At 31.7% G+C, this 14,303-nt stretch overlaps 2 protein-coding genes across 3 annotated transcripts in view; both read right to left on the reverse strand.

The window, feature by feature from the left end:
* Positions 1 to 5,804, reverse strand: LOC127902362 (disease resistance protein At4g27190-like). Its single transcript, XM_052441269.1, has 4 exons — positions 3,426 to 5,804; positions 2,098 to 2,187; positions 105 to 893; positions 1 to 18 (listed from the first exon to the last, which is right to left on the reverse strand). Exons 1-4 carry the CDS (start codon positions 5,802 to 5,804, stop codon positions 1 to 3), a joined length of 3,276 nt encoding a protein of 1,091 aa, XP_052297229.1.
* The window catches only part of LOC102616856 (disease resistance protein At4g27190-like), a 118,469-nt gene that overhangs the window by 38,786 nt on the left and 65,380 nt on the right, over positions 1 to 14,303 (reverse strand). The gene's annotated exons all lie outside the window — the stretch shown is intronic.

Raw genomic sequence — 14,303 nt, forward strand, 5'->3', positions numbered from 1 at the left:
TTAGTATGGAGATTGATACTGGGGGCAAGAGCAGAAGGAAGATATGACTGGGATTGGAGACCTTCTCGTCGCTTCTTGATGAAGCTTTCCCTTTTAAGATTTACCTGTTGTATGGTTGTATTAAGGTCGTCCTTCCATGCCGAATGTTCTTTATCCCACGTCTTAAGCTGCACTTTGTGCAACATGGGTGCGCTTAATTCTCCTCTTGAGAAAATCATCATATTGTGACAATCATCCACCACTAATACTTCCAGAGATGGGAATTTGATGGCACAACTGCCAGAGCAAAAGCTTGTCAGACTTTTTAAATAAGAAAGCGTCAACTTCTTCAATTCGTTGAAAACAATTATCTCATCTTTTGCCGCATCATCATCATCTGCCACAATTTCTGTTATCATATTGCATCCACTTATTTTCATTTCTCTGAGTCTCACCAGAGTCTTTGCTGCTGAGGATGTTAATACATTTTTCAATCCTTTGCAATACGATACCACCAAAGTTGTTAGATTTTGAAAGGATGACGAAGATGGCACAAGATTAATCAAATGGCTGCACTCGGATATCTTCAGCTGTTCCAAATTGTCCGCAATGGGGGACTCTTGTTTCAAGAAGTGCTTCAAATCATAGCACTTGTTTACTTCTCTTACGATTACCTTCATCCCATTTTCAACCGTTTCTTTTGCCTCCCAACCATAACTTCCTCCTCCTATACAGAGAACTTTGATGGCGTGAAATCTCCGAAGGAAATCATCAAGTGAGAAAATAGTAGTCGACTCATCACCAAACTCAGCTTCAAGACATTTAAGTTTGCAAAGCAAGTCCTCTGGAAACAGACTATTATTTGTTGCTATGTGCTTCGCATCAGCTCTCAATTCTTCCAAATTGGGGAATAACTGGGTGATCAATCATAACCCAAAATAAAAAAATAAAATGCATGGATTATTTGATATATTTATATCAAAGAAATTTAACAAAATAGAAGAGAATGAATTTGAACTTAATTACCACTAGCTAATACAAAATATTTATCCAATAAATTTTAACCTTTTAGAAAATAATAACTTTTTATTCGTAAAAAATTAACCAAGTCGTGAAGGCAATGGAAATATAAATTTAAGCTCTACAAGAATTGAAAAATTGATTATATAATTCCTTTACGTACCTTTTCTGGCAAGTCACTAGTAGTTCTTTTATGGCTCACCATGAATTCAGGACATCTAGATATCCATAACTTTCTCAAGGATGGAAATGTAATAATATGTACATCTCTTGTGCAGAAGCGTGTGAGTTTTTCAAGATCATGCAGCTTTAAATATTGTAATTGAGGAAACATTACAATATTATTATTCCATTTTTCTTGGTCCACGATTATTATCTCTTCCAAGACAGGGCAACCCCATATCTCAAGGTGCTGCAGTCGAACAAAGATGCTATTGCTAAGGATAGAAGATGAAAATAGACATCTTAAATTCCTACACTTGTATAGGGTCAAGTGTATTAAATTCTGAAAACCACAAAATAGAGCTGAAACTTGGTTTTGCCAAATCCTCTCAACATTTATTGAACGCAACTCCAACTTCTCCAACTTTGGTAACGCAACCTACTCCATCAAAATAATTTCTTGTTAACTACAAGTAATAATCATTTCTGCAGATGGACAAATCAATAAACTTATTAATCTCTTTCTCATGTTATAGTTCTCTTGAGTCTTTCATACAAAATAGCACTAATCAAGTTTTCAAATTATTTGTTGCTAATTTACATATATTCTAAGGACACATATTAAAGAAAATAACAAGCTATAGATGTGAATCAATAATTATTAGTCAATAAATTTTTCTATTTAGTAATTACAACATAGTAATTTCTAGCGGATGTTTTATTATTATCACTAATTCAATTCGTGTGTCTGCAATACCTTTTCTTTCCTCTGAGAATGTATTCGCTGCACGCTACAACACTCGTGGGATGAAAAATTTAGAATAATATATAATTATTAATTACTCTTGCATTTTTTCTAACAAACGAGAATAACAAAGAACAAAAATACAAAAATCATAGAGAATTAATAAGACTATTGGGTTAATAATAACCTACCTTCTCAATGAAAAGTGATTTAGCAATACTGATATCGTCCTCCAAAATGATTTCGTTCGACGGAATATCATATGACAACTTCTCCGGTCTCTGTTGACATTGAAGCCATCTTGAGTTTAGCTTATAAACTTAATTATGAGCGATCTTAATGCATACTGACTTAAGATATTCAAAAATTAGTACAATATAGTTTAGCACTAGATCCAAATCTGATATGTTAGATTTGATAATCAAAAAATTTTTTAATAAAAAATTTAATTGAGTTAATTTGACCAAAATATGAAAAATTAAACTCGTGCATTAAGTAAATAGTGAATATTCTCTAAATATGATCATTATAAGAGTGCCGAAAATATATGAAGATTAATTTCACATTTTTTTATATGAATATTGCGAATTTTATTGATAGTAAAGCGAAGAAGAATAATATCACGAAGCATAATGCTCAACATTAAAGATTAATATTATGTTAGTTGTTACGGTGGTGTGACAGCGAAGCTAAAAGATTAAAATATTAATTAAATTGCAAACATTAAAGATTTCTCCTAAATTCATTATATAAATATGATACCTGACGAATTTTCAAAATTAACTTTGATACTGTAGAAATTTCTAGTTTTAGTCTAACTTATAAATTAACAGAATGATTTTCATAATAACTATAATTTGCAAAATTTAGGAAGTTTCAATAACCTTCTTACATATATGTCTAATTTATTTCAACAAAATTTCGTAATTTCATAAATTAAGGATAACTTTTTTTTTTCTTTTCAACATCCCAATCAAATGCTTATTGATAAAATGATTTATGACATTTCTTAAACTTAAATTGGTGAGAATAAACATTACGATTCAAAGTAGTACATGCCTGTATTTTCTTCCTAACAATTTCAGATAGTTTTGATAAAAGAATAGTTTGCTAGTAATTTTAGGCTAAGGATTAATCTTGATTAGTGGAGTTAAAAATGATGGACATTAATTGTATAAGTTTTTATAAATATGCAAGTGTTACGACATTTGTATACGATTTAAGGTTCGGAAAAATATTTAAAACTTGAAGGTTAGATTAATTAAGCGAGTAAAGAATGATCAAAAAGCTTTCATTTACAATAAAATTGCTGATCCTAATTCGAGCTTCTTTATTAGAGGTTTAATTTATGCCATCCAAATTTGACATCAATAAGATTTTTGTCGGTTTAGGACACTAAAAGGTAAGCAAACTAGACTTTTGTTTTTAACCAATTTCGATCACCCAAAAAAAAAAAAAAGATAGTATTGTTTTTTTGTCATGTGTTATTTGTATTTGCAAATTTTCACATTGATCATACCTCTGATTCTTCCGGATTGAGGGCGAGGCGGGAACCGGAGATGTAGAGATGCTTGAGTTGTGAAGAACCCTGCAGTTTGACTAATTCATTGACAAAATTCTGGACATCTTGCTCTTGCAGTCCCTCTAATCCAAGGTGTTCAATTCCCCGTAGCTGCACGATGAGCACATCTTTCAAGCAAACCTTGGTATTCAGCTCGATTCTGAAATCTCTACTGTAAATGTTGTACTTCCGATTCCAGAAATATCCGATAAGTATTCTGTACCTTTCCAGCTTCTCGAAGAACAAGCCTCTCGGGAGATTGTTGACATCTTTGATGTGTAAATCCAAAGAGGTCAAATTATGCAAATGCTTCAACTCCTGAAGGCTAGCGTTCTTGACCCCACCCACCTCCACCTCCCATTTATAAAAGCTATTATCACCCATATACAGTTCTTCCAAATGGGATAAATTTGACAAAATATTTGGTGGAATAACTTCTAGTTCCCCACAATCTCTCAAATCAAGCAACTTTAGCCAAGTCAATTGACCTACTTCTACTGGCAAGTGCTTAATACCACAACCGCTTAAGCAAAGGATTACTAGTTTCTTCAAGTCTCCTATAACACTTATATCAAGCAATTTGCAGTAATACAAACTCAGTGTTCGAAGGTTTAACAGGAGACCAAGTGATGAAGGCAGTGACAGTAGATTCATGTGAGTCAAGTTTATAACTCTAACCTGTATCATCCTCTCGAAAAAGTTGTTTGGAATTGTTAATGGCGAAGACTCCTGATGATCAGCACGTACAGAAAAAAATTTTAGCTGAGGATATTCCATTTGTACTCCATCTGGAAGCACATTAGTCCTGATGTCACGTAAGACGATTGAAGTGTAAAGTTTTACTGCACTTTGGTCTGACCATTCCCTGCAACCGTCAAACAGCTCACCTGTCGCTGTAAACACATTTTTTTCTGCAGATGCAATTGATACTGCAACATCGCGAATAACATCGTGCATAGAAAGGCCTTCATCTAGCAACATACATGAAGCTTTAAGTTCGTAGACCAACGTACTTACTCGATCTCGTGCTTCTTCCAACTTACTGATACCTTGAAATAAACCCAATCCCACACCGTATCTTAACAATTCATCAATGGAGTCCACGTAAGCATATCCTATTAGCAAAAAGAGGTTCTTGAGCTCCTCCCCTTCTAATTTGTTATAGCTCAACTCTATAGCTTTATATGCTGGTTGTATATGTTTGAAGTTCGTTGAGGATGGCCTCCTTAGTTGTTTCAACGCATCCTTCCATTTAAATATACTCGCGCTCCTTAATGCCCTTGCTACCGCCACAATGGAAACAGGCAAACCTGCACATTCCTTTGCCACATCCCTTGCAACGCATTTCAATTCACTACCTTCAACATAATCGCCTGCCATCTTCTTGAATAGACTCCAAGCTTCTTCTTCTGCTAAAGCACCAACTACGAAATTTTGTTGAGAATCCATCTTCCTTGACAGCACCTCTAGACTTCTTGCCGTCAACAGTACTTTACATCCCTTGTCACCATCTCCGTGGGGAATTCCCACCACCTGCAAATCGAGATATTCCCAAATATTATCTAAGATGACAAGGATCCTCTTCTCTTTCTTCAGTCGGCTAAAAAGACGTCTTGGCCTTCCCGATTCGCTCTCCTCACGAAATGTTAGACCTAATTTGTCTGCGATTTCTCCTTGAATCTTTCTTATGTCTGGGCTCTGGGACACCTCGGAAAAAACCACAAGATCAAAGAGCTTGTCATTTTTGGCTTTTCTTGTAACTTCTTTCGCCAGCATCGTCTTTCCAATGCCGCCCATTCCACAAATCCCGAGCATGCTGATATCGGGATTTCTTAATGCACCAAGAATATCATTCAGAGTGGACATCCTTGATTTAAAGGCCTCGTAGCCTTTGTTAGACATAAGCAATGTATCCTCAGGAATGATACTGTGGGAAATTCTTTCAAATCTCCCATCTTCCCGGAGCTTAACTATAGCGTCCAGCTGCTTCGCTGCTTCCTTGCTAAGTCTACGGCGCATCTTTAAATTAGGACAACAACCCTTGAAACTATGCTTATTTGCTGTAGCTTCATCACCTACAAATTTCTTTCCCTCAACAGTGGCCTTGTTTGCGCTTGCAAGCCAATTCTGAACGTTCTGTTCAATCTCTTCACCTTTTCTTTCTGCATAATTAACCGCGTTCTCCATACTCACGATCTCACCCTCCAGCTTCTCAACTTGATTATTGAGATTCTTAAAGTTTCTAGTGTAGTCGCGCACATAACTAAATTGGCGTTCTATGGAAGGAGCCAAGCACTTTGCAACTTCTATAACAACAGAAACTATGATTTCCACCATCTTTAATCCTTTTCGCTCACTCTTTTTTTTTTTTTTAAAAAAAGAAATTGGGAAACAGAACAGAAACAAGAACTGAAGCACAGAACAATTGATTAGTTAGGAAGCAAATTGACACTGAGAGATTAAACGCAAGTGAAGTGACTACAGCAATATGGGGCGGAGTAAAATGGAAAAAAAACAAGAGTGGATACAGAACAGAACAAATATAGGGAGCAGCGCAATTCTAAACAACAAGACTGGAGATCAAAGAGTGCCAAGTGTCGTTGAGATCATAAGATTCAAAAATCAGTAGAGTTTATGGCGAAAAGTGAGAGAGAACAGAAGCACAAAACTTAAGAAAAAATAAGACAAACAATTTTAGCAAGTTTATCAATTTAGTTATTTAATTCCTGTAATAAAATATTAAAATCTACAAGGAAGCATTAAGGCTCGCTAAAAGTTTGAGGTACATTCCTTCCCTCTAATCAAAGAAAATTAGGAATGATGCTGATTCAACCATGTATAATTTAAATTAATTAAAGTTAATATTCGTAAATATGCTTTGATTAAAGTTGTTGTGTGAATATACATATAATAATTGTTGGTAAAGTTTCGTAAATGTGAATCCTTTAAATGTCCATCTCTTCCCTCTGCGGAAACGTTAATATTGGAGATGAAGCTATACTACTATAAACAGTGTTTGAGCATTTTCACCAAATACTTGATAAGTTTATCAACTTATTTATTTATTTCATTTCCTAAATATGAAAAGCTACAAAGGGAGAATAATGGTTTGCTAAAAGTTCAAGGAATGACATTCATTTCCGATCATTGAAGAAAATCCATGAATGCTGATTCCATCATGTGGAATTTAATGTTAATTAAAGATAAATTTGAGAAATGCAAATCTTTTAAATGTCCGTTTCTTCACTCTGACGAAAAGTTATCTCGGAAGATGAAGCATGGCTAATATGCTATAACAGTGTTTGTATTGTGGACCAATTTCTTGCGAGCATTTCTTAGTCAAAGTTTCATATAAAACTATAATATGTATACGCAGGGGAGGACATGGCTTGGCTTGAACCCAATTAATTTGGGAGTAATGATGATGTTTGGTATCATATACGTTGAAGTTCTAGTGCATAATGGCATTTATGTTGAATGCCACTTCAATAAACTTTACTAAAATATTCCACCACTTTTTACCGCTTCTGTCATTGTTCTGATCAGCTTCACATTTTACCACATGTAAGATTATCTAATTACATTTACTTTGTCACAAGAAGACGCCAACAACTTTTTTAATGCTGGCCACTAGTATGCATTCCAAGGTATAAACATTTTTATAAAAAGGTATACACATTTTTATATATACACACACTTAAAAAGGTATACACATTTTTATAAATATATAAATAAATTTTATTCAACATTATATCCAATTTAATCATTTACATTCTTATAGTAGTTTAAGAGTAACATTTATCGAACACATATGATAACTTTTTAAAACTCGTAGCACCTTTAAAATAAATTTTATTAAATGTTTAATTAATTTTCTTCATAGTTGATTATTTCTGTAGTTATTATTTTAAAAGATATAGCATTACCAAACTAGGCCAAAGTCCTCCAAGATCTTCACAAGTATTAATGTAATTAGTTTGAATTTATAACATCAAAATATACTCATTTACAGAGTTAAAGCAATGAACTCACAATATAACGGTAAATATCAATATGTAGTCTCAGGTAAAACATCTTTTCACGACCATGTCAAGTAAATGCCGCTGGTGTTAACTCAATCTAAATTCTCGCTTGTCAAATGTAAATGAAAAAGAAAAAAAGGTAACCAAAGTTGGTTGGTGTGAGTGGTTCGGCACTTTCACTCCTTAAGAGAGGTCAGTGGTTCAAGTCTCACTCTCGTATGGAGTCACTACTTTGGCCAGCACTTTACCCCTTACGAGTCGACCCAGTGCGAGCGGTGATTAGTCTGAATTGTGGTACGGACTTAAAGGTACCTCCTACAGTTGGGGCCCACTCAAGACCAACTCGTGGTTCAGACCAAAAAAAAAAAAAGATAAGCGAGACCAAAAATTGTGGCGATCATTCATGTCTTTTGGCATTTCACATTTGATATTTGTAAATATGTAAAAACAAACTATTGAGTAAGAGATTCTTAATTTTTCTTTTTCATCTAATATGTTAATGTTATCGAATTTTCTTTTTCACCCAATCTACTAATATTATCGGATGTAATTGGAACTTAGAACCACTTATGTCAACTTTAAATTATATCAACTTTAGAATGACACACTTCGATATCTAAGTTTATAAAATGATTGATCTACTTCAAGCCCAAAGTTTTTTATTTTTTTGAAAAAAATAAAAAAAATTATCAGTTAATAAAGGAATAAATTTTAAACTTTTTAGTAGCCTTCTAGATTGGGCCTTGAAATCATAAAATGGTTTATTTATAAATTGAGTTGGACTATTGGCACCCCTCCAAAGTCCTTTTAAAACCCCTCTTATGTTACAATTACATTTAAGAACAAATACTTTAATATATCTCACATATATTTTATCTCACTTTAAACTTTTGTATTTTCTCTCTTAAAAAAAAAAAAACTCTTGTATTTTCTCTGCTACCAAACTCACGCATGTAATTTTTTTCTCAAATTCTCTATAAATGTTTCTTCAATTACTAAGACAATCTATTGATAATAAACAAAATACATTCTGACAAAATTATCTGCCTTTTTTTAAGGCTCATAATAAATTTTTTTACATCATAATTTTACAAATATTTTATTTAATTAATTGATTTTTATCAAGAAGTTTATCACCCATAAAAGTTTGTTTGTGAGGAGTGAGAAAATAATAGAAAATTAAAAGATTCACAAATTAAATGTGTTTATTTAGAAATAAGGGTATTTTTGACATTAAGCTTAGCATTATTAAAAAAGGGGTTTAGAAGAATTTTGGAGGGATGCCAATAGTCCAACTCTTATAAATTAAATATAAAGATTAATAACTGGACCTAGACTCAGCCCGGTCCGGGTCTAAAAATTTCAAGCCTAGGTCCATCACTCCCACCAACTGCTGGACTGGACGTTCCATTCATATGCTGTTGATATATATATAGTTTAGCTTTTAGCGCCCTTATGAAAATTCTTACGACACCTCTTTTGTATTTTATTTCTTAAAATATCTTAGTTTTAATTTAGAAAGTATAAATCCCGATAAAAAAAAAACCATATTCCCACAAAATGTCATCCTCGAAAAAGTCTCTTTGAAGTTTTAATTATAAAATACATATAAATCCTAAAATTTTTTAATTATTTTCTTTTTATTATTTTACTTATATCTCCATAATTCAAAACACTTTTAATATTTTTAAAAAATCAAATTAAAATTTAAAATATAAATATAAATTATGAAATGTGGTGCGTGTAAAAATTTTGTTAAAAGAATATTTTATTTAGGTGTTTAATTGAATTTTCAGTCAAAATAAAAATAAATTAATTTGTCTTTGGTTATACAGGTAATTTCAATAACAAAGGGGTTTCATGAGGAATTTTGAGAAAGACATACTTGTATGTCATACATGTGTGTGTGTGTGTTTTTTTTTTTGTAGGGGGGGGGGGGGGGGGGGGGGGGGGAGTTGTGTTTTTTTGTGTGTGTGGAGTGGGTTTATCCAATAGGGGATCCCTAGCTTTATTAAATTTAGGAATAAGATAAAAATAAAATAAAAAAACACCGATTCGTGTATTGGAGTTTATATTTTTTATTTTATTTTTTAGTTTATTCCTGATTTAATATATCCCTTATAAAACCCCTCTCTTGAAGTACCCCATAAAAAATATTAAAAATTATAATAAATCTAATAGCACAACAACAATTCCAAAACTACCCTCCACATATATTCCTCTACTTTTTCTTTTCTTTCTAATAAATTCGCGAGGGCTAGGACCAGTACCTCCATCTCTTACTTGCTGTCAAGATTAGTTTAATTAGAACAAAAAACACATATCTAGAAAATTTTAATTTTTCATTCAAGTTAAAATTTTAAACTTTATATATGTTTTTATCAAGATTTTTGAGGGGTGTGAAAAGCTTCACTCGTGTATAACCAATAGACCACAATGTGTTTTCTCGTATATTTTGTAATTCTACTAATTGGTTTAAATTGAATTGTAAAAAATAATGCCACTAGAAGAAAACAGACAATAGATGATAGACAATTTGTGATAGATTCTAGACAAAATAACTTAAATCATAGCACTATGAAGGATTTGTAATAGAAATTTCAATCTATCACAGATCAATGATAGTTTTGTAATAGAAATATTTTTTTATCATGAATATATGATGGTTTTGTGATAGAATTATTGTTTATCACAAATTTATGATAGAATTGTGATGGACATTTGATCTACCAAGAAATTGTGATAGAATAATGATTTTGACCACGTTTGACTCAAATTTGATGTATTATTTTATTTAAGAAAACAAATGGTACATTTTAATAATTGAAAAAAAAAAGAAAGAAAACGCTAGCCAAATGCTACCGTTTTGGTACTTAACACTCCTTTTCTTTTTCTTCTCTAAGTGTTAAACACTCACACACTTGGAAATCAAAATCCATGAAAGCTACATTTGTAGCTCGTTTCTCCTTGCGAGAATTCTTAATCCCCAAGTTCGCTGGTTAATCATTTTCTTTATTGCTTTAACTTTTGTTTTAGAAAACTTGTTTTATGTGAATGGCCTTGGTCTAGTTGAAATAAAGAATTAAATCCACAAAGATTGTGAATCTTGTATCTTTCATAGTTTTTTTCTTTAATTAGCTTGAACTAGAAAGAACTAAATTGTTTTATGTATGTTTGAGTTTTGTTGATGCTATTTTTCCTCTAGGCAACTCGATAATTCTAAAATTGAAATGTTGAAGGGATTATTAGTAAATATTGTTGAGAATTTAGAATCTGGTATTGTGTGGTTTTTTATGACGGTTGACCAAAGTGGGATAAATGCTCTTGCTACACATTTGGTCCTCCGATTATGAAGTGCTTCATTTTACATAACGTAGTGCCATTAATGATTTTGTTCAAGGCGGCCGTATTGGATTATTTTAGAAATTTATTATTAGGCATTTGAATAAATGGTTAGATATCTATCTTTTGCTTGAACTCTGTGAATTTTTATTTCATGTCTTATTATATTTTCTTGATGTTTTCATGGGTTTCATTAAGTTATAATCTTTCTAATGCTTCACTTTTTTTCTATTTTAGAACTAGTTTTGAGATGGATACCCCTATTGCAAACGGCAGAATTTGATTGCTGCTACAAATACTTCATTTGTGAAAATGGTTTTCTAATTTTTATGTGTTGGCTTGCAGTAAAATTGCTGATTTAAAATATAGCGAAGACAAAGTTCTTATGAGAATTGAATCGATGATAACATATATTGGCATTATAGTAGCATGTGATGAGCTTTTTTTCTCCTGTCCTTAAATTAGGCAATTGAAATGTCAATTTTGCTTTCTTTTAGCTTCTATATTCTCTTTTTCTTTGGAGGTACAGTGGATGTTTTCATTTGGATAGTTCAGCTTATGTGAAAAAACAGCTCTGTGCAATTATTAGACTGTAAACTATTATTAAGGTATGCATGTTTGTTCATAGTTACACTAGTTATTGCTCTAATTCTTTTCTTGGGCAGGAATAAGATGCAGAGTTATGGGACTCGGAGTTAAGAGACTAGTATTCTTAAGGCCAACAATTGCAGGCTATTTAAGATAAGTTGTGAAATTTTGGATTGTTGTAGTTTGAATACTTCAATGGTGTGGATTGTATGGTTTAATGGATATCCAGGTTGTATTAATTGGGGTTTTTAATTTTTTGTATCATATTTAATATTTATTTTAGATTTATAAATTTATTCTAGAAACAAATTTATAGAATTTGAGAATTCTAATAGCAGCAGGATCAACGACGACGACGATGTTAATATTAATTCAATACAAATAATGATAACAATGTAATTCAAAATAATAATGCTTTTAATTAATTTTAATATTGAAATAATATCAAATTTCAGCCAAAAATTTCAAAAAAATTCCAATAATTTTAATAATTTTTATTTCCCATTAAAAGATTGAGTAACATATATATGACTGTGAAAAACTGTCATGAATTCATGATGGAAAATATTCTATCATAAATTAGTGATATTGATATAGGTGACGGATAAATTATCTACAATGCACTCTCTTTTATGACAATTATTTACTATCATCTATTGTCTATTTTCTTGAAGTGTGCTTTTGTAAGTAACATCATATATTAGAAATCAGTCCACGATCTTGTTTTTAAAGTCCAAAAAAGATATTGTCATATGGTGTAATTATGTGGCGTAACAGTTTTCCCAAGCTTTAAGAAAGTTCAGAATCCTAGATCAGACGAGTACTCCATCATATATACTCCAATAAATTCTTAGCAACACATCTTTTTTATTTCGAGTCTATATCAAAAGGATTTTATTTAATTAAATGCAAAATAATATAAAATCTAATAATTTTTTTTAGTTACTAGTTCATGCTTATAATAATGTTCGAAATTAATAGATGAAAGAAAAATATTAGTTTTTTAAATTTAATTCATATATTCTAAATCATAATTTATATAAAAAATCGCTGGAAAGAAATGAAACTTTTTTTTAAAAATATATGTAATGGGTATCATTTGAAAAAAAAAAAATTGCATGATTACAATGATTATAAGCTCATTCAATGGCTAGTTTCATCATTATAACAACCGAAACACTCCAGAAATCCAATGCATTTAACAAAAGGCACGCGCACACAAGCATGACAATTGATTCACACATGCATATTTAATTAATTAACTAAAACATGGTACTTGAAAAGTCTTTGCGGGTGCCTACAAATTGATATTTGGACTGTTCCGCCATTCAACCTGAAATCATCAAGTGAAAGAAACAAGATCATGCGTGTTGTTAGATTTTGAAAGGATAGCGAAGATGGCACTAGATTAATCAAATTGTGACACCTCCTTACATGCAGAATAGCCAAATTGTTCATATTGGATGACTCCTGTTCCAAAATGTGCTTCAGGTCACAAAACTTGTTTGCTTTTCTTATGATTACCTCCATCCCATTTTCAACCTTTTCTTTTGACAGCCATTTATCATATCCTTCTATTTGGAGAACTTTCATGGTAGGATATCTCTTGAGGAAATCATCGAGTAATAAAATAGTAGTCCACTCATCAACAAACTCCACATTAGGACATTTTAAGTTCGCACAGCAAGTCTTCCGAAAATAGACATTTATTTGATCAATCAGAACAAAAAAAAAATTGCAAAATGGATTAGTTGATTTTCTTTCTAACAATTTCACAAAATTAATATTGTAATTTTTAGAGGAAATTTAACAAAAAAGAAACGAATTAGAAGCTACGGCTAGCTAAAACAATATATTTATCCAAAAAAAAAACTACCTTTTAGAAAATAATAACAATACACCTAACATGCAGAAAGTATATATATAAGAATTGAATCATTAATTATAAATTTCATATACGTACCTTTTCTGTCAAGTCATCTCAAACAGAGGCCAAGTATTGTTGAGATCAGAGAGATTGATAATAACAAAAGATTGTTGGCAAAAGCGGAACAACAAAACCGAAGCAAAGTGTGTCTCTGATCAAAAGATGGAAATAATAAGGAAAGGGTTTGTTGATTTTTAGGAATGAATGCAAAGAGAATGACCGATACTAAAAATTATTTCATTAATGGAAGAGAGGTAGAAGAATAATGGACGTAAATAAGGAAAGGATTTTGTGGATTGCAATGACACTCCACATCAAGAAAGGATCAAAAATTTGAAAGTGAGCCTTTTTATTTTTTAAGTGCATGCTACGCTGTAAAGCCAAAGTTCAATTTAATTTAGAATTGAAGAAAAAGAATGAATAAATGAAGATAAAGGATGAGAAGGTGATGGCTTTAATTATGATTATTTGTTAGCCTAGGGATGATAGACCAAGTATAAATGTTAAATTCAGAACAGAATATTTGTGATGTCAGTTGGTACCAAAAATCCTGAATACCTGAGTAGTTAAAAACAAAATTAAATATTAAAATCTACAGAGGAGAATAATAGTTTCCTAAAAGCTCAAGGAGAGAAATTCCTTTCCGCTCATTGAAGAAAATCCAGGAACAATAATGCTGATTCAACCATGTATAATTTAATGTTAATTAAAGTTAAAGCCATCATATTCGTAAATATGCTTCGATTAAAGCTGTTGTGTTGAATATACATATAATAATCATTGCTCAAGTTTCCGAAATGTGAATCTTTAAATGTCCATTTCTCCACTCTGAGGAGATGTTAACGTGGAAGATGAAGCAATGCTATAACAGTGTTTAATTTCTTGCGAGCATTTCACCAAATACTTGGTAGGCATAAATGGTCAATCATACTTGTCAAAAAAATTGATGAACATTCA

This window comes from Citrus sinensis, chromosome 5 (genome assembly GCF_022201045.2).
Source record: "Citrus sinensis cultivar Valencia sweet orange chromosome 5, DVS_A1.0, whole genome shotgun sequence".
NCBI lineage: Eukaryota > Viridiplantae > Streptophyta > Magnoliopsida > Sapindales > Rutaceae > Citrus > Citrus sinensis.